This window comes from Elgaria multicarinata, chromosome 8, assembly GCF_023053635.1.
Source record: "Elgaria multicarinata webbii isolate HBS135686 ecotype San Diego chromosome 8, rElgMul1.1.pri, whole genome shotgun sequence".
Classification (NCBI taxonomy): domain Eukaryota; kingdom Metazoa; phylum Chordata; class Lepidosauria; order Squamata; family Anguidae; genus Elgaria; species Elgaria multicarinata.
In genome coordinates, this window is record NC_086178.1 from 59,549,500 (window position 1) to 59,572,100 (window position 22,601).

At 42.1% G+C, this 22,601-nt stretch overlaps 1 protein-coding gene across 4 annotated transcripts in view; it reads right to left on the bottom strand.

Annotated features, from left to right (window-relative positions):
* The window catches only part of SH3PXD2A (SH3 and PX domains 2A), a 272,178-nt gene that overhangs the window by 195,898 nt on the left and 53,679 nt on the right, over positions 1-22,601 (bottom strand). For 3 of the 4 annotated variants that reach the window (XM_063132600.1, XM_063132601.1, XM_063132599.1), the window contains exon 3: positions 5,641-5,716. The exons of the other annotated variant lie outside the window; for it this stretch is intronic. In XM_063132600.1, the coding sequence (XP_062988670.1) occupies positions 5,641-5,716 (76 nt within the window). The remainder of the gene's footprint in view (positions 1-5,640; positions 5,717-22,601) is intronic. 4 annotated transcript variants of the gene reach the window in all.

The following is a 22,601-nucleotide window of genomic DNA, read 5'->3' on the forward strand; positions in this document are numbered from 1 at the left end:
CCCCCCCCCCCCGCATGAACCTTCTCACTCACTATGTTCAACATGAGAGTACCTGCTCCATGCTCTGCCACCTTCGAAGATGTGCTTGTTGAGGACATGGAATCAGGGTCTTCTCAGTAGTAGCACCTAGATTGTGGAACTCTCTCTCAAAAGAGGCCCCCTCTCTCCTGATGGCATGGCAATGTTTATTACACTGTGCCTTTACTCTGTTTGGACCTCTTGGTGTCATGATGTATTATTAAACTGACCCAGTAGTTCTATGCCTCTCTCACACTGGTGCTTTAAGGATTCAATTCATGTATCACATTGGTTTTTATCTATTATATTGTATTTCTGTGTTTTTAATCTGGAAGCTGTTGTGGGGGTGCTTTTTTTGAGGGCCCAATTTACTAAAATAAATAAATAAGTACATAAATAAACACATGCTTGGGAACTCTGATTGTACAAGAGTGTATACACAAGAGAGTGTGTGTCATTCATACTTTATGGTCCCTGCAGGAAACACCAGCAAAATATCAGGGTACCCAAAGCAATCATGCAAGCTGTGAAGCTACCAGAGAATCGCTCTAGACTTTGGATAAAGGTTGCTGCATCAAGTGTGGAGTTGCCCACAGTCTCCAGCCCTTTGCAGGAAAGACGCTGGATGCCTTCCCTAGAAGCAGGATTTTATCACAAGCCTCTCATTGCTTGATTTTCAATTGAAGTTTATTGCCAGGCATTTGTTTCAACAAACAAAAGGCTTTGGCTAGACAAAGACTGTGTGTTTTCTAATTAAAGGAGCCACTTAATTCAATAGTGCTTGAAGGTATCTGACATTTAGCAGACTTGTGTGGTTTTTTTCAGAGCAGCCTGCCCCCTTTCAAAGCTTTAAAACTAGCAAATTAAGGAAAGTGTCTTCAGTAGCTTAAAAAACACACAAAACAAAACGTAAACCGATGGGAGAGGAGGGAGCAAATTGACCTTAAAAACAAAACAAAACAAGAATGAAATGCCAGCTTTTGAAAAATACCCTCACTGAGCTAATTTAATTGAGTTAGTTATGAAGCTGGCACTCACAGTCTGGAGTGTAAGGGAAGAGGCAACCTAAACTTATATGCAATGTTAGTCTAGCTGAAGCTCCATTCATTTCAACAGAACTACTCTAAGGAAGATTGACATTAGATACAATCTATAGTGCGGAGCAGCCTTCCCCAACCTGGTGTCCCCCAGATGTGTTGGATTACAATTCCCAGCATGCCCCCCAAAAAGCTCTGAGCAGCATCACTGGCAATTCTGAGTGTTGTTTTAAAAAATCAGATGTTTTTATTGCACATAAGTCTGTGCCCCAGATTTCTTCATCCCACCCATGCAATGATAAGTCAAGCCATTTCTCTCTAACTAACAATAGCAGGAAGTGAATGTTCCATGGCCTCCAGATATATTCCAAAAAAGTACAGAATTGACTTCCAAAGTCAACCTTTCCTCCAAATGGGCTTCTGTGCAAAGATGCATGAGAGGTACAGGTTTTCCAGCACGCAGCGCATAGTTAAACTATGGGATTCGCTACAACAAGATGTAGTGATGGCCACCAATTTGAATAGCTTTAAAAGGGGATTAGAAATTCCTGGAAGAGAAGGCTATCAATGGCTATTAGTCCTGATAGTTATGTGCTACCTCCAGTATCAGAGGCAGTAAGGCTATATACACCAGTTGCTGGGGAACTTGGATGCAAGGGTGCTGTTGCACTTGTGTCCTGCTCTGGGTTTCCAATCAACAACTCATTGGCCACTGTATGAACAGAATGATGGACTAGATGGACCCATGGTCTGATCCAGCAAGGCTCTTCCTATGTTCTTATCTGTCGGATTTCTACCTGTTCAGCAGCTATTAGAAGACACATGTACATACAGCACAAACCAGCAAGAAATTCTGTCTTTGTCAGCTTATAAGAGGGTTTCTTTCAAAAAATAAAATAAAAAGTGGGAGGTGATCAAATTGTAGCCATTTATGTGGCAGGTATCACACGGTGGCTTTACTGTATGTGTACTGGGACATACTGAGGTCCTGCTTTTCTAGTACCCACCTAGCTGTTCTTGCTGCATGGCTGCTGGAGTTGCTTTTAACACAAGAATATACTGTAAGAGCCATGCTGGGTCAGACTATGTAGTCCAGCGTTCTCTTCCCACCATAACCAACAAGATGTCCCAGTGGAAAGCCTACAAGCAGGACATGAGAGCAACCGCTCATGTTCACCAGCAACTGGTATACAGAGGCATACTGGCTCTGATACTGACTAGTATCGTGACTAGTAGTCATTGATAGCCTTAGCTTCCATGAGTTTGTCTAATTCCCCTTTAAGACTGTCCAGGTTGGTGGCCATCACTACATCTTGTGTTAGTGGATTCTGTGGTACAACTACATGCTGTGTGAAGAAGTACTTCCTTTTATCTATCCAGAATCTCCCTCCAATCCGTTTCATTGGATGACCCCAGTTACTAGCATTTTTAGAGGAAAAGGAAACACATCTTTCTATCCACTTTCTCCACACTGTGCATAATTTTATACGTTTCTGTCATGTTCCCTCACACGGATCTTTTTTTCTGAACATTGCAACCTTCCCTCACAGGGGAGTTGCTCCAGTCCCTTGATCATTTTGGTTGCCCTTTTCTGCACCTTTTCCAGCTCTACAATTATCTTTTTGGAGGTGCAGCAACCATAACTATATTCCAACTGTAGTTGCAGCATAGATTTTCCTAATGGCAGAATAAAGGTGCGTAGAGGCAAGCATTTCTTTGTACATGCCTTACCTGCCCTCCTGTTCCTACACACTGCAATTTAGATTTGCCTTCATGGACCATCCTTCGAGGAAAAAGCTTATTCTTATTATTCTACAGCTGAAAACGAAAGCTAATCTTTTAATGGGCTTTGAACCCCATCAGAAAGTCAGCGCAATGAGTCAACCTACAAACCAGCTGCCAACATGCATCTAGCACCTAATAAAACAAGAGAAAGATGGTCTTGATCATGTGCACCAGCAATTAACTATGAGCTGGAGTTCCCAATGCCATCAAATCTCCTCCTCTGTGAGTTCAGCTGGGAGCACTTGTGCAGAGACAGATGGAAATACTCTCCGTGACGCAAATCTTGGTAATATTTATATACCTCTTTACTGAACAAATCATGTCGGAGTTGAAGGGCTGGTTTTTTGGCCTGGCTCCCTGAAACCCTCATGTGCACATAATCTTTCCTCGTACCTAAACAATTAGGATAGTATTATGTGCTAATTCTCAGCAATGCACAAGCAATCAAATTTTAAAAAAAAGAAAGGAGGAAGACAAAAGGGAGCCAAACTTTTAGCTGCTGCATCTTTCAGTTTCAATGTACGGATATTATTTCAAGCCCCAATTGCTCTGCAATTGTCCACATCCAATTACTTGATTGCCCCAAGATGATTTGCACTCATATTACCCCTCCTATGCTGGGGAACAAGGTGTGGGGTAAGGCTATGCCCAGAGACTTCGCAGCTCAAGCTGGTGGCAGTGATGGAAGTGACAAGGAACATCACTACTCAGGAAACTCTCCAGGTCACTGTGAGTTCCCACTGATACAAATTACATTTCCAGCATGAAGAGTCAGCACACTGAAGTGGCTGGTGTGTGGATATTATAATAATAGGTATACCATAACAACAACAACAACAACAACAGCTTCATCCTGGATTATACTTAGAATTGGTTGTTTTATTATGGTTTTAATTTTTGTGAACCACCCAGAGAGCTTCGGCTATTAGGCGGAATAAAAATGTAATAAATAAATAAATAAACAAACCAGGATTAGAATTTAAATGTGCACTTATATATGTAGACATGTAGTGGATTAACTCCATTGCCCAAGTCCTTCACAGTTGCCAATGTCAGGTGCTCTAAAAAGAATCACAACATATACTGCCATATATGTGGGCCAGTAACTTCCACTTCTGTGGCCCATTTGTCAATAGAAAAGCAACAAATATGGAAAGACTGTAACCTTTTTGTCTCAACTGCCTTTCTGAACTTGTGTTCTACAATTTTATAGTGCTCATTCGTTCCTGAAACTATGGTTATAAACAAAATCCTTATGTTCAGAAATATTTTTCTCTTTCTCTGCCAAGACACAATTGAGGAAAAGGGTATGCAGGTTTTACATTCCAGAAAAAACACTGCCACAAACATGTGGTGATATGCTTGTATTTCCAGTTTTACCCTGAACATATGATCATAAGAAGAGCCCTACTGGATTAGACCAAAAGTCCATCTGGTTTGGTATTCTATTTTCTGATCAGATGCTTCTGGGAAGCCCACAAATAAGGCATAAAGACAACAGCCATCCCCTACTATTCCTGCCATCCCCTACTTCACTTTCCCCTCAGCAGTGCTGGCTTCAGGTTTTTGAGGGCCCGTGGGCAAGACCCCCTCAATAAGGTCTCTCCCCGAGTGAGTTTACTTTCTTGCCACCATTGTGACCTGCTGCTGCTGCTGCTCCTCATCCGCATTCTCATCATTTCTACCGCTTGCTTGCTTGACTGGCAGAGAGCCAGGGAGCAAGCAGGCCATGGCATCTATTATTCCTCCTCCTCCTCACGACCACTGTTGTCGTCCATAATGAAAGGCAAGTGAAAAAGCAGGTTGACATAGTAAACAGGAGGAGCAAGGCCACCAGGCTCTTGTCAATGGGCGCCTTTTGGGGTGTGGGTAGACAGCAGGTGCCCAGCCAGGCCTACCTTTGATGCTGGCCCTGCCCCCTCAGCATAACATTCTGATCCTGGGAATTGCGTTTAGTTACCATAGCTAATAGCTGCTGATAGACCTATCCTCCACAAATTTGCCTAATCTCTCTTTAAAACGCATCCAAGCCAGTGGACGCAAATGCCAAAGAATGACATTCTTTTAAATGTACTAAATCTATTTCCAATCAATTTCATTGGGTAACTTCATTTTCTAGTGCCCCTGCCAAAGGACGTGAGGCAGGTGGCTACCAGGAGGAGGGCCTTCTCTGCTGTGGCACCCCGGCTGTGGAATGAGCTCCCTAAGGAGGTTCGCTTGGCACCTACATTATATTCTTTTAGACGCCAGGTGAAGACGTTTTTATTCTCCCAGTATTTTAACAGTCTATAAATTAATTTGAACTTGCTGTTTTAAATTTGTATTTTAAATTTGTATTTTTGTATTGCTGCTGTTTTTTATCTTGGTTGTGCTTTTATATTGTATTTTATATTATGGTTTTATACTGTTGTTTTATACTTGAATTGTCTTAATTTTGTAAACCGCCCAGAGAGCTTCGGCTATTGGGCGGTACAGAAATGTAATAAATAAATAAATAAATAGTGATATGAGAAAGGGACACAAATTTGCATCCACTTTCTCCACATCATGCGCAATTTTATAAACATTGTGTCCCTCGCCATCTTAATCACCTTTTTATTTTCTAAACTAAAAAGCCTCAGATGCTTTAGCCTTTTTTCACAGGAAAGGTGCTCCAACTTTTCTGCACCTTTTCTAGCTCAGTGTAGGGATGTAAGAATTGATCCGGATGCAACACCTTTGGAAGATCCTACCAATTCCCTTAGAGGGCCTTAAAACCATCTATCTGTCAGGGTGCTCTAATTCGTCAATAGTCTGTTACCTGGAAGAAAGGGGATGATTCTCTGCTTTGGATCCTTCTGGCCTCCTTCAATAGGGAATTTATCCAGAAGCTGCATCTGCAAAAGAAATATTTAGTATGAACAATAGTCCATTGCTCCCTTTCCCTCGACTCCCTCCTCAGCATCAGCATGGCCCATTTCTTGGATTACTGTTGGCTGTAACAAATCAAGAAAGTTACAGAAGCAGCTGTGATCATGGGCAAGAAAGTTTAAAAAAAATACAGCACAGTTCCGTGAACTCTTATGAAGAAAGGCAAGGTTCCCCAGAGGACAGAGAGAATTACATCAGAATTGGGATAGCACCAAAGTCTGGCGTTCCAGCAATTCCCAAATTAGCCATTTTGTACTTCACAAAATAAATGAATACATGATTTGACCCTAATCCATGTTCGGTGCAGCAATCCTGGAGGGTCCACATCCCTCTAAAATAGGCCACCCACCTGGTGAGAACTGCTGCCTCAGAACCACCAGAGAGGTTATTTCAATGAAGCATCAAATGTGGTTGTTGGCAGACCTCACCTATCTCCCACATGTTATTGTGCTTCTCCATGCATCTTGATGGGCAGGTGTACATGGAGCAGAGGAGTTTCCTGGGGATCTGGAAATACTCTTTTATTGTAATCCCAGGGACATGGATTGGAAAAAAAATAATTCTCACAAAGTGGAAAGTTGTATCAACCTTTCTGAAAGACCTTCCTTTCTGATGACACACTATCTGCATGCTTAACTCAGTATGCAGTCATAATAAATGGTATACATTGCATTCGCAATATAGAGAAAATTTGGCAAAAGATTTTATAATAAGATGAATAAATATTTTATCTATACAAATATTAAAACTATACTAAGGCGGGGGAAAGCTCAGTACAGTAAATAACTGAGTGTGGATGAAACTTTTTGGTGGCTCCTTTTCTTTTCAACTACCACAAAGAATGCAGTAATAACACAAAAAACCAGGTGGTTTTTTTGGCAGGAACAAATTGATGCTGGGGTGTGAGTACATGTACACATCACAGGTCATGTTTCTCCAGCACTGTTGGAACAGAGAAGAAAATTTTCTTCAAGGAGGGGCGGGGATATGATCAGTATCCCTATTTGGGAGATCTAGGAATTGGAATGGCTGCACAGTATGAATACTGGACTATGACTGGTAATGCAGAACCCAGTAAATCTAGGCTATCATATAATGCAGTTTGTGTGAGAGAGAGCTTAGCCTTTATTGTTGTACACATAAACCTTTTACTAAAGGCTTAGAAGCTTTGGTCATGGCAGATGGGGTGAGATTTCACTCAGCACAGCCCCTAATATCTGTCCTGTATAGTCTACACACCAAATGATGCTCAGTGGTCAATAGTGTGTTTCTCCCCAATCAAGCTTTCTTAGCATTAAGGTTTAATGACACTTCCAGATAACAATAAAAGTTGTTGTTTTGATAAAACAATGCTTATACAAGCAGTAGCCTGATATTATTATTATTTATTTATTTATTTATTTATTTATTTATATAGCACCATCAATGTACATGGTGCTGTACAGAGTAAAATAATAAATAACAAGACAAGCAATATTCGCCAGCCTACCCCTTGCTTCACAAGATCTTCCATGCCATTGCTGCTCCCCATAGATGGGGGTGGGGGAAGGCAAGAACAACTTGAAATTGACACGTGTTTGTCAAGTTCACTCATTTTTGACATGAAACCTGAACTGGAGGATACCAGATGAAGGAAAGCAACACATGTCAATTTCTTCTTTTTTTAAAAAATTCTTTGGCATGGAAAGCAGTGCTGGAGGAGGACTGCTAGTTTACTATGGACAGATCTACACCAAGCAGGATATAACTCAGTTTGAAAACTGTACATATGGAGTGTGTCATGGGCCCCAACAGTTGTCAATGCTGTTATGAACCGTTTTTAAAGTAGTAGTGTAGATCCTGCCTTTATATTTTAATGTAAAAAGTAAAATTGACAACTGTTTCCCCTTATTTATTTATTACATTTTTATACCACCCAATAGCCAAAGCTCTGCAGTTCAACTACAGTTTCAAAGCTAAAATAAGGTGAAAATGACAAACACTATTGTTTCAGCTCCAGGAAGGCCATAGCAGGGAGATGGCATTCAGAACAGGTAAGGGTGGGGGAGCAGTTGAATAATGGAGAAGAGGGTTACACTCTATAACCATGCATATCACAAACCACACCTCCAACTAGGTGTGACAAAAGTTCAGTTCACATCTTAAAGAATTGCACAATGATTGCAATGGGTTACAATCTAAAAAAATCACTACAAACCACCACTCCAATAAATAAATACATAAATAAATAAATAAAATCAGGGTGGATCTGGGTGGGAAAATGTGAAGGCAATGGTTTGGGAATAACATCACCTGGATTATTAGAATAAATGAGTGAATAAACTAGTGAAAGAGCTAGTATGGAAGCATCCTATAATACCTTAATCAGTTACTAAACCTGTATCTTGCTATCCCAACAAACTTCTGGAAAGCATTTCCACTAAGATTTTGCAAGCATCCTTTACTCCAAATAAAAACACTCAATGCTCTCTTTCAGCCTGCTATCAGCAATGTGGGAAGAAAACAATCTGTGTGAATACCCAAGAAGGAAAGAACCCCAAAGCTTCATTATCAGCAAGTCACTCTGATGAAGAAACAGGTGTGGTTTTAATGCTTCTTAGGCAATTTTCTTCTCTGCCTATGGATTGAGGGGTGTGTGTGTGTGTGTGTGTGTGTGTGTGTGTGTGTGTGTGTGTGTGTGTGTGTGTTTATGGTTGGGTTTTTTTTTTTAAGGGATGCTTTGTTTTCCTGTAGACAGCATTCAGGCTGTCTAGGGTCAGTCAGGGGTAAGATTACTTTTGTTCAAAGAAGGTTTTGCTGTTGCTACATTTTTAGCCAGGAAGATGTGTTTCATTTTACTCGGAGAGTGACTGATTCAGTGCAGCCAGAGCTGAGGCAGACACATTCCTCGAGTTATTCTTGGAAGTAGGCTTGTTTGGCTGATGTGGGCCATTTCTAACCACATGAAGGTTGTTGTGTGGCATAGAACTAAGCACTATTTATCTGCAGGGTGGATATCAGCGGAACAGATGCAGCTGTAGAATCCCAAGAGCTTCCATCAGCAGAGTACTCATGTAAGAAGGGTACGAGTGAAGCAGGCTGACTATAAATGTCAGCAATCTGGAGACCTGATTGGGATCTAAACCTTGGTGGGTCGGGGCGCACTGGCAAAGCAAATGCATGCCAGTAACTGCATAGGTGTAGGGAGTCAGCTAACGATTAATCAAGGCTGACAGTTAAATAATATCAAATGGAACATATGGACCCTATTCATCCATTAGAGGCTAAGGTTGAAGCCTGATATTTTATTTTCTTCCTGCAAATAACCCAATTATTATTAATATCAAACTTTAGTGCAAGGAATGGAAATAACTTGAGATTTAAGGAAGTGGGAGGAAGCAAAACAGACAGATTTGTCCATATGTAGCTTTGAATCAGTATGAGCAATACATGATACCAGTGAGAATTGAATGGTCTGGCAGTTTCCTAGGATCTGAAAAGGAGTGTTTGCATACTCCAGAGTCCTCTGCCCTCTTGTAGAGGGCACTGATCTTTCATCTGTCTACAACGCGGAAGTTGCATTAGTTGTTTTCGGGCCCCGCCAGTATTGCTCTCCATGTAATAGACGTGCTGGCCAGGCCAAAATCAGTGCAAGAGAGGTCTTATGCACTCATGTTTACCCATATGCAAACTGTGCAGAAGAACAGCATCTTTGATGAATCAACACACATATTTCTAAACTAATCTTTGCAAATTCAGTTTCTTAGAACTTATTGTTAGTTACTTGAATTAAGCATGGGAAAAACAGGAAAGCTGGATTCTCCAAACGAATGAATGAATGCAGTTAGTTGTACAATGGCAACACTATACATAGGTATGCATTTCTATAGCACCGTCAAGAGGGCAGGTCTGTGCCCCAAGGAACATGCCTCTGGAAAGCAATATCAACTAATTGGTTTGTAATACTGTTCCTTGATTTATTGATTTAAATTTATTGTAATACTTTCTTTTATATATATATGAATTGCCATTTGGGCCAAATAGCGCACTCAAATTGATTTGTTGCTTTTATATGTCGCTTTTCATTAATACTATTCCCACGGTGGCTAACAGATTGGTAAAACAAAACAACAAACTCATAAACATGATTAAAACATTCTTATGTAAAAGCAGAGCTAATGTTGGTTATCCATGATGGGACCAAATATTAATAAGGTTTTAAATCTTCTCTCGTCATGGAATTCACTGGATAGACTTGATCAGATGTAGCTTTTATATCCTGATCTGAGCCAGCACAGAAAGGAATGGGCTTGTGCTGTTGGCAGTCAGGAGTATCAGGGTGTGCCTTTTATGCTAGGAAGGTGTTGTTATAAAATTGACTTTATTAATAGCATGTTTAGTTTTCAAAATAAATTCCACTCCCAAATGCTAAGCGTAGCCTGATATTCAGGTTGAGTTTCTTCTTTCCCATGCATTGTTCCCTTACACCAAAAATAAAATGTTCCAATGGTTTCGGGTGGCTGGTGGAAGAGTTTTCTATTAAGATAGTTCAACATGAAGCAGCTGATTTTCTACAGATTCATGCTGTAAATTTTTAATTAGGGTGTCCAAGTGAGTCCCTTGGATCACTCATGCTTTATAATAACATTTGTGTTTTCTTAACTTGGTCACTTTCATTTTTCCAGCCTGAAAATCGACAAGAACCAACCAGCTTCTGGAGAAGAAATCTAGCTGCCCTTGAGATGCAAAAAGAACCGACTGAGGCCAACACAGACACAAGAGCTTATCCTTGTTGGTTTAAAATGCTCAATTTGCCTGACAAAGAAGTCTGTGAAACTCAAAAGCTTGCACCATTTTAAACCAAGAACAGATTCAATAACTAGCTTTAAGAACTTTACTTTCTTGTACATTAATATAAGCAAAATAAACAATGCAAGTCATGGGCCATGTGCACATTAAGATTAGGTTTTGCAAACAAAATAATTAAAAAGCTTTTGTTCGGGTTAAAAATATACCTCAAAGTGTGTTAGGAACAAATTGCATGATGGGATGAGTGCTCAGGCTCCCCACCATCACCACTATTTGCATGTTGTAGCGTGTGTGTCTTTGACTGTATACCCATGGTTGCATACCAGATTAAGATATGCTATAGCAAACATTTCAATACCACCCAGAGGATAAAAAAATGCAAACATGTTTGTGCAAGTGACATCAGACCAACTAAAAATGACCTGACGTGGACTGGCCTGTTCTTAAACACACATTTGCATGAACCTAGGTCTACAATGGAGAAATCCCACTGGACTCAGTGGGATTTACTTCTGGGTAAACCTGCTTAAGATTGCTCTGCATGCCCCACTGAACTGATCTTAAAACCATAATCAGATTTTAAAAAACATATTAGTAAGACATTAAAAACAACCTTAAAAAACCACAACAACTATACAAACATTTTATAAGCCAGGTTAAAAAAGTCCAATTGTGATGTTTCAATAAGCAGCTATGTGACAACATACACACATGTAATAGAGCATATCCCCAACTGTTGTGGGTTTTTAAAATGAAAAACAGCCTCACACCCTGCCATTTTTTTCCAGCTTAAAACTCCTCAGATGCAGTGGTGGCTGATGTCCTTTGGGACTGGTGGGATGAAGGTCAGGTGAAGCCATAGGTACGTGGAGCCAGCAGTCACAATAGGCAGAGCCCGGGGTAGGGGGTTGATCATGAGTGCAAAGCAGAGGTTTGGAGGATACGATCCACATAATAATACAGGGAAAAGGGGACTCCTTTGAATCCACTTTTTTTTTTCTCCAGCAGCAACCCATTGCACAGGAAGGGCAAAGTAAAACCAGTAAATAGACCAAGAACCTGTGGGCAAAGGTATCAACCCAATGCATAAGACAACCCCACCCCTCCTTTGGCTGCTTCCAAATGAGGATGAATTGTGGAGTCGCCATGGATTGTTCACTCAAATTCCACAGGGGTCCACACAGCCTCATCATCCATCTGACATCCTCCAGCATTTTCCAGTCCTGCTTTTTTCTCATCAGACACAACGATGGGAAAGTAACACCATCTCCACAGGTGTACATGCCTTTAGCATCCTGCTGCAGCCCCAGTCCCAATTCCTGCTGCAGCCCCAATCCTGCTATTCACATTGGAAGGAAAGCTCCCATGCGTGCCAATGGAAGCTTTCCTTCCAATGTAAACCACACATGTAAAAAGCCTGTTATCGGGGCTGCCGTGGTACATAAAGGCTCCTCTCCCAACCAGAACCCCACTCTAGACTCAGCCTCTCAGCATCTGCTATTAACTTAAAAACACACACACATTATTCACACAATTGCTAATTGCGTCACGTCTAATTTGACACTGAGCCTGCTTTTCAAAGAAAGAGACAAGACTGTTCTGTGCATTTCTATGTATCCTGTCATTTGAGTGGATTAAGACCGTTCGCAGCAACCAGTGTTTACGCAACTAAATGCCCCGACCCCCACAAAAGAATCTCGTGCCATCTTGGAAAGGCTCTTCTGGATTTTCAAACATTGGCAGGCTGGTGCGATCGGAGCTGTCGTATGCGTCACACCAAACGGCCTGTTACTTTTGTTTGATCTGCTCCCCACTGAAACTGCAGCTGACATCAGAAACAGAAAACAATCGCTCTGAACACAATGGCACATGAGTTTGGCAATCGTGGCCGAAACAGTATGCAGTAATGGTCAGTGGGGATTGTACTGACTGGCTAAAATATAACTGAGAAGAATCTGCCAAAGAAAACAACCACTAGTTTTGATGACAAGGTGGAACAAGGTCTCTCTCAATCTCTCTCTCCAACTCATAAAAACCTTGAATCATTTTGCCCCAATCCCCCTCATTCTTACAAACATACTTATTTCCCTTGACCGGGCTTGAGGGAGGGAGGTGTTTCTAAGCTGGAGTCCAGATAATGACTCTTATCTCTCTAGAGGAGAGATGGGTAGCAGAAGGCATAACAGATCGTTTGCTTTTAGAAAAGCCTGATGAGAATTTCATACCTGCTGAGGCCAACAAGGCGGATAGTTTCACAGAACAGAGCTCAAAAGCAGTCAGTATTTTTTTTAGCCCTGTTGTTACATATTCTGCCTTAGAGTGGTGGTTAGAAAAAGTTGAGTAGATTTGGGAGAAGTCCTGGGAATTTGCTGGGTTGTATCCAAAGTTGGTCCTACTTAACTTTGTGAATGTGAATTTTTAGACTAACATTAGATCCTATCCATTGAATACAACCCTTTACGTTTCCCAATTTAGTACAGCCCTGATTTTCATAATGGGACATAGAGATATTTTTTTCTAATTGCATATGCAGACAACACCACTTAATTTATTTTTTTTAAAAAAAGCACCACACAGCGTTTTCTGATACAAGAGAGGCCTCAGGCTTCCCTACACAACCAGTGAATACCACCACTTGCCACTGTTTCTAATTCCTGTACGGGCTCTGTACACTGGTTGTTTTTATCTTGCCACATTCCACTTATGGCGCTTTCATGGCAACCAAAGAAAATAGCGTATTTTGCCCATTCTGAAATAGCATGGGATAAGCAGGGGGATTAGCAGGAAAACCACTGGAAGGCAATGACATCATGTAAAGCATCTGGAAAATTCCATGTTTGAGGAATGACAAATGCACAATGAAACCCAGGTGTTGATACACCCTTTGTCTTTAGGCAGAAAGCCTTGGTTGGTACTTAATGGCCTTGGCTGGCACTTAATTTTTAAGAGCAGCAAATATTGGGTTTGTTCTAAGCCTTGCCATGTTTCCTTTTGCTAAGCAGAACAATTTCGGAAGACAGTCCAACCAATTCCCCTACTCTTCCAGGATTGGAGATTGGGGGAAATCTAGGGGTAATATCCCAAATGCTTGCCTTAAAAAACCTAGCCAGCCCTTGTTTAAATCTTGGAGAGACATGATACCACAATGTTCATTTGAGTCCTTCTCTCACCACTTTTTGTCAATATAATTTTTTCAGTAGAAGTGCAGCTTTCATCAGTGCTGATGCATCCACCCCCAGGGTGGTCAGTGGTTAGAGAACAGCCTTCCTCAAACTGATGCCCACCAGTTGTTTTGGATTTCAACTCCCATCAGACCCAGCCAGCATGGCCAATGGTCAGGAATGCTGGGAGTTGTGCTCCAAAAAGGGCACCAAGTTTGGGCAGGCTGGTTTAGAATGCCGGACTAGGAGATCCATGCTTAAATCCCCACTTAGCCATGAAGCTCACTGGGTGACCTTGCGCCAGTCTCTATCTCTCAGCCTAACTTGTTGTACGGATAAAAGAGAGTGGGGAAGAACCATTTACATTGCCTACAGCTCCTTGGAGGAAAGGCAAGGTATAAATGAAATAAATCTGTGAGGCCTACAGCTATTACCCACCCTAAAATAGGATAGGCCCCTAATTATAATTCATTCTTTTCTTCTTCTTTTTTCAGACACAAAAAAATACCCTAACCTGCTGACAGATCAGAACCTTACGCATGTTTAATCAAACATCATTAAAACAAATGGATCTCTATTTGATCATATATACATTGCAGGTGCAGAGTGCGGATTGGTACCCTGGCAGGGAGGAAAGGGTTAAAGTTACCCCATCCCCCACACTAGGGTCTTGAATGGGGCCCTTATGCTTCCCGTAAAGTAAAAAAAGAAAAGAAAACAGTAAGGTGTGCTTTGGCCCTCAGAACCAAGCCTCACTGGGGTCAATGGAGCTTCCTCCCAAGTCAGGGGGCAAAGGATTGCAGACTTAGACCTAGGAAGAAAAGGTGGGTCCTAAAGAGAAAGAGGAAATTGGAAACAGGAAGGCATCCACCTTCCACCAAAACAAAACCAGTTGTTAGGAAAGCATAACACTAGAGGGGTGTAGCACTTCAGAAAAAGATACCTCATGGGTTGGGCTCAGAGCTCAGCTGTTGCAAGGCTATCTTGTTTTATCAGGTGGGGGGAGAGGGGAAAATTGGGCTTAGGTAACAAGATAAACAAACACAACCTCCATAAAACTAAAACACACCAGCCTATTTTCAGCTAGCTGTAGGGCAGTGCTGTAAAATCAGCCGTCACAGCCATTATATGCCACTAGTGTTACGGAAGCAATTAAGACATCATCATCATCATCATCATCATCATTATTATTATTATTATTATTATTATTATTATTATTATTATTATTTTGAAGTTTTTTGCATGCCTCTATTCCTTTCTTTTTAAAGCAAACAATTAACTTCACGTTTTCATTATTAATTCATCTGGCTGACTTGCTATTCCCACTTACTATTTACAAAACCGTGTGTGTGCGTGCACGTGTGTGTGTGTATTTGTATTTACACACACACATACCCCTTTTAGCCCTTATGACAGCCTCCCTCTGCATACACTCCCCCCCCCAGTATTTTACAGAATTTAAAACTATAAAATCAGATAGCACTACAACTAATCCATAAGCAGGCAGAAATTATAATATACCAAAGGCCTGGCAGAAGGAACACTTAACCCATCTGTCAAAAAGGGGCCAACCTAAACTCTCTTGAGAAAGAGTTCCGCTAAAGCCACAAAGTCTCTGTTCCCTACCCCCAGCCAAATGTTCTTTTCCTGGTGACAGAATGCAGAGCAAGTCCTGTGAAGGTGAACATAGTTGATGGGCAGGTTCAGGGCGAAGAGATGGTCCTTCAAATATTCTAGTCCCAAACTGTTCAGGTTTTATAAGTAATAATCCACATCTTGAACAAAGGCCAGAAATGAATTACTTATGGTGGAAAAGCCCACTGATGTCTGCTGAGAGTCTTCCAATGCCAACAAAACCAGAGTTTGTCCTTGTGGCAAGCAGTAGAGGGGTCAGAATTTGACATCATTTCCTACCTGTGTGTACCTCCAGGATGCCCAGAGATGGGCCTGCACAACATATAGCCCATGTGCTGATTGTGGTTCCCCACCCTGCCTGTTTCTTGTGAGAATTTCAAAGACCCATTTTTTGCTGCCCTTTCCCACATCTTTATAGGGGCATCAAAACTAGCAGTGGGGATGGAAGAAAGCTGAAGTAGGGGGTGCACTAAAGGAAAGAGAGAACTTTGGAGAGAAAAGGTAGAGGACTAACACAGAGAAGGGGCACTCTCTGGTGATGTGGAGAGAGCACACTATGGAATTTAGAGAGAAAAGGAGGATTTACAGAGAATGCGTTAAAATTAAGCATAGGCTGCAATTCTATGCACACTTACCTGGGAGTAAGCCCACAGACCTAAACAGTGCTTACCTCTGAAGAGACATGTAAAGGTTTGCAGCCTTAAACCTGTAATAAAAATACTTTCCAATGGCTAGCATAGCAATATAAGTTGAGGAAAAACATAAAAATTAGACCTCAAGATTGGTTTCAGTGCCTGAGGGGGACTTTGGGGCCACATATTTCTGATAAAAGAAAGTACGATTCAATTTATACACAAACAACATTCCTGGACTCACATTCACTTTAGCTTTGTGTCACTTTATGGAAGGCGGGGGGGGGGGGAACTACCACCACCAGGCTTGAAGCAGATCTCCTTTTTGACAGGTGCTGAGATATAGGCAGGTTTATTTCTACGCTTGAAGCTTTCTCCAAAGTGAAATGGCAAGCTGAAGATAGCAAGTAGAGAGAGGGAGTCTTTGAAATCTCACCCTGGCTTGGAGCCTTGGAGATTAGCACTGGCGTACAAAAACAGAACATGAAATGAAGCAGCAGAAGAGCAGAACGTGTGTGCGCTGGGGGGTTAAGGGAAGAGGTAGCTTTCTTTACCTTTTTATCTGGAATTCAAGAGTACCTCTGGGAAATCAAGACTAGCAGGGGGATAAGAATCCTCATCTGCTTGGGGGATGGGCCTTGGCTATTAAAACACACACAAATCAATGACATGACAGACAAACCAGGGAACTGGAGATGAGCGAGGGATACTGCCATTCCACAAGGGAGGCAAAATATTAGGCTGGGCAGATTTGGTTTCAGCTAGGCTTGGGGTGTGGCTCTTATGCTATCTCATTGGAAACATCCTGAAGGAAGCTGAGAGAAAATAGTTTGGTCTCTCTTGTGAGCAACCCAGGGCAAGTATAGACATCACAGCCACTGCATCGAGACCACTTTGAATCATTCCATGCGTCAGCTAATGCCACATGGTGAACCATTTGTGAGCATCTAGGGGTGTTGGAGAAATCTGAAACGCATTCAAATAACTTTAGATTTCTATGAATCTGACCTGCAGATTTCACAGTGGAATGGCATTTTCCAAGACATGTAAATTCCACAGACTTGGGGACCATTTTTTTTTCCTTTCCAGAATTGCATGCACATTTTGTTGTAAAAAATTAAAATGAAATACTAAAGTGGCAACACCAATGTGGGATTACATGAGAGAGAGGGCAAATAACAGTTGATGAAGTCGATTAATTTATTCATTTTATCAACTCAAAGAAACAAACCCCATGGGAGAAAAGCCCAAGAAGCAAGCTTATTGAATAGAATATTGACCTAAGCTACAGCTTGGTATAAATGGAGAATTTATAGCTTCCCTTTATCAAAGCACAAGCAACAGATGGAAACTCAGCATAGGAATTATATTCAATATATTTGAGGTCCAGGTGCCTCTCCCCTCCATTTGTGCTAATTAAAGAAAACAGCAGCTGCTCTGAAAAGTAAAACTAGCTCGGCAGTGCTGGATCAAATGGAATGACACACCCAGAGTGCCTTTTTGGAGCAGGGTGGCTTTCCAGGGACTTGACTCTAACAAAAAAGGCAGATCAGATGATGTGAAGTGACGGGTAGTGAAAAGGTTTTGGCTGTGGCCTTGATGGGGAGAGAGGACTTCCAGAAAACAGATCTCCTTTAGGAGAGTACAGCTACCAACATTTATAGAGGCGACATCCTTGGCTCACCTTCATTTCTGCCCTGAAATGTTACTGATTTTATTCATAGTGCTGTGTTAATTCACAAGCTTCTTACTGGGAAATCTAGTTGTATCATATATATTATTCTCCCATGGCATCAAAGCCGGCTCTACCATTAGGGAAACTAAAGCAGCCTCCCAAGGCAGCAGATTTTTTGGTGTTATGAAAAGGCAGCACATTATTACTTTGTTCTTATTGTATTTTTATTGACAGGGATGGAGAAAGGTGTTTGTGGGATTTTCTGCCTCATGTGCCAAAATAACTTGGCGAGTTTTGGGTACTAGGCCCACTGTCTTGGGTGGGTGGGGGCACCCCTTGCTGCTCTGCATAGAAAGGCCCTGGGCCCAGGTTTCTAGCGCTGCTAAATTTGCCAGCCACGCTGCAGTCGAACGTACACTGAGCCCACCTAGACGAGGCTAAATATTTAAGCAAGGCAACTCTGCTGGGAGATATAGCAATTGGAACAAGGCTGGAGCCAGTAGGAAGGACCAAAATGCAGAGTTTTAGAACAGCAAGTGCAGCGTTTGGGTAACAATTTAAAGAAGGGGCTCAGATTTATGAGTCTACTCATGATAGAAATGTCTCTAGTGAGAGGTCTTGTAGGGAACCATGAGCCCACAATCACAGCCTGGGACAAGGGGTGGCAAATTGAAGGCTTGAGCCCCACACTCATTACCCTCCTGTCATACTGCTTGAACTTTCCAAAGGGAGGGTTTCTAACCTCCTGCCCTGCTCCCGTCCCTGTGCACAGCAGATGAGTCCCAAAGAAAAGCTCCTCACCCTCAGAAACTACAAGCCCTCCTCCCTTCAGATGCCCAATATACGCTGGGGGCTTTTCTACGTGAGACTTTTAACCTGCCACTTTACCAAGGCTTCTGCATTATACAAGCACTATGGTTTAGCAGAATTGCACAACTGCACTAGGCTTCATCCTGCCATTCACAAATAATACCTGATTTTCTTTGTTAGACGACCCCCCCCCCAATGGTTGTAAAGCATGGGAAAGGTCCTGGAGGATGACAACATCATGTAAAGGACTTGCAAACTACTATAAGCGAGGGATCATGAGTGCATAGTAAATGTCTCATGTAGGAAAGGCTCTGGGTGAAGTTTCTCACCCTGGGTTTGGTCACCTGGATCAACCTGCTGAACAGTAGAGGATTTCCCCGCAGATCAGGGTCAGATGTGTAATGAAAAACTGGTCATCTCTGCATCTGGAGAAGTGGTAACTCAAGGCATTCAGAATTCCCAGGCTCAGCTCAGAGGATGTGTCTGAGTCACTTTCTCTTCTAGTGTGCTGGACCTCACAAAGGTTCTTTTCAATTTGGGATGAAGTCAGACTATTGGTCCATCAACTCTGACTGACAAGAGCTCTCCGGGTCTCAGGGAGAGGTCTTTCCCATTTCCAGGGACCTGAGATCCCTTTGAACTAGAGGTGTCAGGGAATGAACCCGAAGCTTTCTGCATGCAAAGTCTGTTCCCTACCATGGTACCATGTGTTAATTTGTTAATTTATTTGCACTGTTTTATCCCTGCTGCAGGTTTTATTTTTGGATTCACTGCTGCTGGTTTTATTTTTATTTTATCTGACTGGTTATATTGTGATTGTTTTTATTAGTGTGTTGCATTTTACATTTTTAAACTTGACAACACCCAAGGAATTTTGGTTGTGGGGCAGTTTTAAAATGTAAAAAATTGGGAGGGTGGAATAAAGCTTGTTCTGGATCATATAACCAGGGTACCAGGGTACCTTAATTCTGTCCCTATCCCTGGAGTTATGCTAAGGTTCTCACATTTTTCCTTGTCAATGTTTCTGTTTCTTTTACAACACCTGCCTGATGTGTAGACAGCCCACGTGGTATGCTTGTTGGTTAGATTCCTGGGCTAGAACCACAGAGGTTATTTGGACAAGAACTAGGGAGACCCAGGTTAAAATCCCTTATTCAGCCATGAAGCTCACTAGGTGACCTTGGACTTCATTATCTCTCAACCTAATCTACCTCATAGGGTTGTTGTGCAGATAAAATAGGAGGTGAGTAACACTCAGGCCCCAGCCTACTTTCAAAGGCCTACTGCATGTGGTAAGTTTAGACTGCTAGCAGGAACTATCTGTCCTTTCCCTGGAAAACTGCTGGGTGGAAAGGAGAAGGAGAGAGAGCAATGGGGTGGCAGAAAAAGCGAAAAGCAGGTGATGTGAAGGGAAAGAGAAAACGTTTTTAAAAACAATTTACTATGTTCGTATTTATGATTTTTGTTTCTGCCTTTGTTGGTTCCAGATAGTTGTAATCCTATGCATTTTGACAGTAAAAAGGCCTAAAACAAGCATGGCTGGCTGAGGCATGCAGGGAGCTGTGGGCCTTTTTTCTGTCTAAATATGCATAGGATTGCAGCCACAGAAATGTCATAATAATCTAAATAAATAAATAAACAAATAAAAGGGGTGACACTCCCACTTTTGACTCTGGCCCTGCCTACTACAGGCTTCAGCCCCACCCACTGCTGACATGCAGCCCCCAATAGATTACCAAATGCAGCCCTCAGCAATAAAAAAAAGGTTGCCCACCACTGCCTTGGAGCATAACTAAAGTTTCACGTTATTTAGCTATTAGAAACTTTTAGCACAATCATGCCCAGGACAGATTCACCTGCTAAATTTCTACATGTCAGGCAGCTGTTCGTTTAAGAGCCTTCCGCAAGAGACAAAGCTGACAGACTGTGCTAATTTATTTATACCTGCTTAAGGGAGAAGGAAAACAACGAGGGTGGGAGGGACAATTTTCACAGTGAGCCGATGGCTCTGTCAGCTGTCCCTCCTCCTGAAGTGCTCTCTGACAGAAAGGAGAGAAGCTCGGCTGACAGCTCCATTCTGATTCAAGTGCTTTTGTACTTGCAAAAACTGCCCTGGTATTTAGCTCTACGAGAATGCGGAAAACTCCATGAACTAATAATTAAACTGCCATAGGAATATAGTAATTGCAGGCTGTCTTCCTGAACGAGCAAGTAGGAACTGAGGTGTCCAAAAAGCCATGATGCTATCAGAACACACACAGGCACAAAATATTATACCGGCACAAAATATTCTGAATAAGCCTTAAAATGCTATTGCAATTGCAAAGGCAGCCTAATTGATAACCACTTTTTCCATTATCCCCAATGATGCAATTATTTCCAGAGATTTCATTCTTATCCTCTTCCTGTTAAGGAATATGTTGTCAATTTTTTTTTATCTTGAAAGGACATCAATAGCAAAGAATAAATGCCAAATCACCTCCCAAATCTTAGCGGTGACAAGTGTGATCTAATTCAGATTTTATACACTCCAGCAGGGGTGGGCGAAAGCCTCCAGATCTTGTTGGGTTACAACTCCCATCAGTCCAATCATTGGCTGTGCTGGTTAGGGCTGATGGGAGTGGAGTCCAATGACATCTGGAGGGCCACAGCATCCCTGCCCCTCCACTACAGTATGAGATATCATGTGCTGAAGTGGCACTATTGTAATATATAGCTACCTGTGCCTTGGTGGTTTTTTTTGCTCTAATCTACTCAGGGCCAGGAAGCAGGTATCAGCAAAACCTGAAGATAGAGGTTGCTGTCTATTCCACATTCCTCCTGCTCCTCCTCAGGTGTGCCACAACAATGCATCTCCTGTGCCACTCACAGTAACTGTTGCTGAGGCCCATTCCACAGGTGAGCCACCCGCGTTCTACATTGCAAACTTTGGGCAAAGTGGTGTTTCCCATGAATCTCCTGGGTTGCTCTTGCTTTTGTTTTCTTTGGCAACCGAGATGATTAACTGAGCATGCTCTGACAAGCCTCCTGTTCAAACAAAGCTGCTTGAGCTGCTGTTTCTCCTGCTGGAGCTGTTTCTGCACCCATTCTTAGTCCTTTTCTAGGGTTAGGCCTGTGTCATCCTGCCTCATGGCCTTTGCTGTTAATCATTAGCTAAATATTTGTATTGCTCACACTTGCCTAGATCTGAAAGAGGCCTCCAACTGCAATTCCTGTTGCAATCTTAATGGAGCCTTTCCCCAACCTGTGCAAGTGTTATGTGGTACCCTCCAAACAATGGGCCTGTTCAGACAACATGCTAAGCCATGGTTAGGCTGCTAACCCCTTTGAAGCAAATGGATAGTGTGCTTGTTTAAACGTAGTTATGCAGCCACCATGGTTAGGAATGGTTCACACGACATGCTAAATCATGATTCATAGTACAACATGCTAAGCCATAATGTTTAGCTCAAAATGTTTAACCACCATGGCTTAGCATGTCTGAACAGGGTCACTGTGAACTTCAACTCCCATCAACCCCAGCCAGCATGGTCAGTGATCAGGAAATTGCAGACCAAAACATCTGGGGAATGTCCTCAATCTACGTTGTGGGGAGGCTGCCCTAATGAATTTAACATGACAAGTGTGGCCACTAATGAAATATGCCAGCGCTGTTTAAAACTTTTGTCATTACCTACTATAAAATAATGTGGCATAGTAGTTAGATTTTGACTGGCTTTCAAGTCCCTCCTTGGTCTTGATGCTCACTGAGTGGCATGGTGCTGCTTTTTAGTGAGGAATTTTTGACCGTAAACTCTTTGGGGCAGGGACCTGTCTTTTTGTTGTTACACTGCGCAAGCACCATGCACACTGATGTCTGTCTGACTGTCTGTCTATACATTTGTCTAACCTTAGCCAAACCTTCCTGACAGGTTTGCCGTCAGGATAAAATGGGGCATGTACACTGGAGAAAGCGTAAGATACAATTTTGATAAAAACAGCAACCTTGGCCTGCCAAATCTACAGCAGGTCCAAAAGTTTTGCTTTCTGTACTGAACTGCCCTTTGGTCCTATTTCAGACTTCTCCAACTGGATGCCCTCCAGATGTGTCCTCCCTCCAATCATCCCAAGTCATCATTCTGAGGTTACTAACTACATACATTCATTTCCC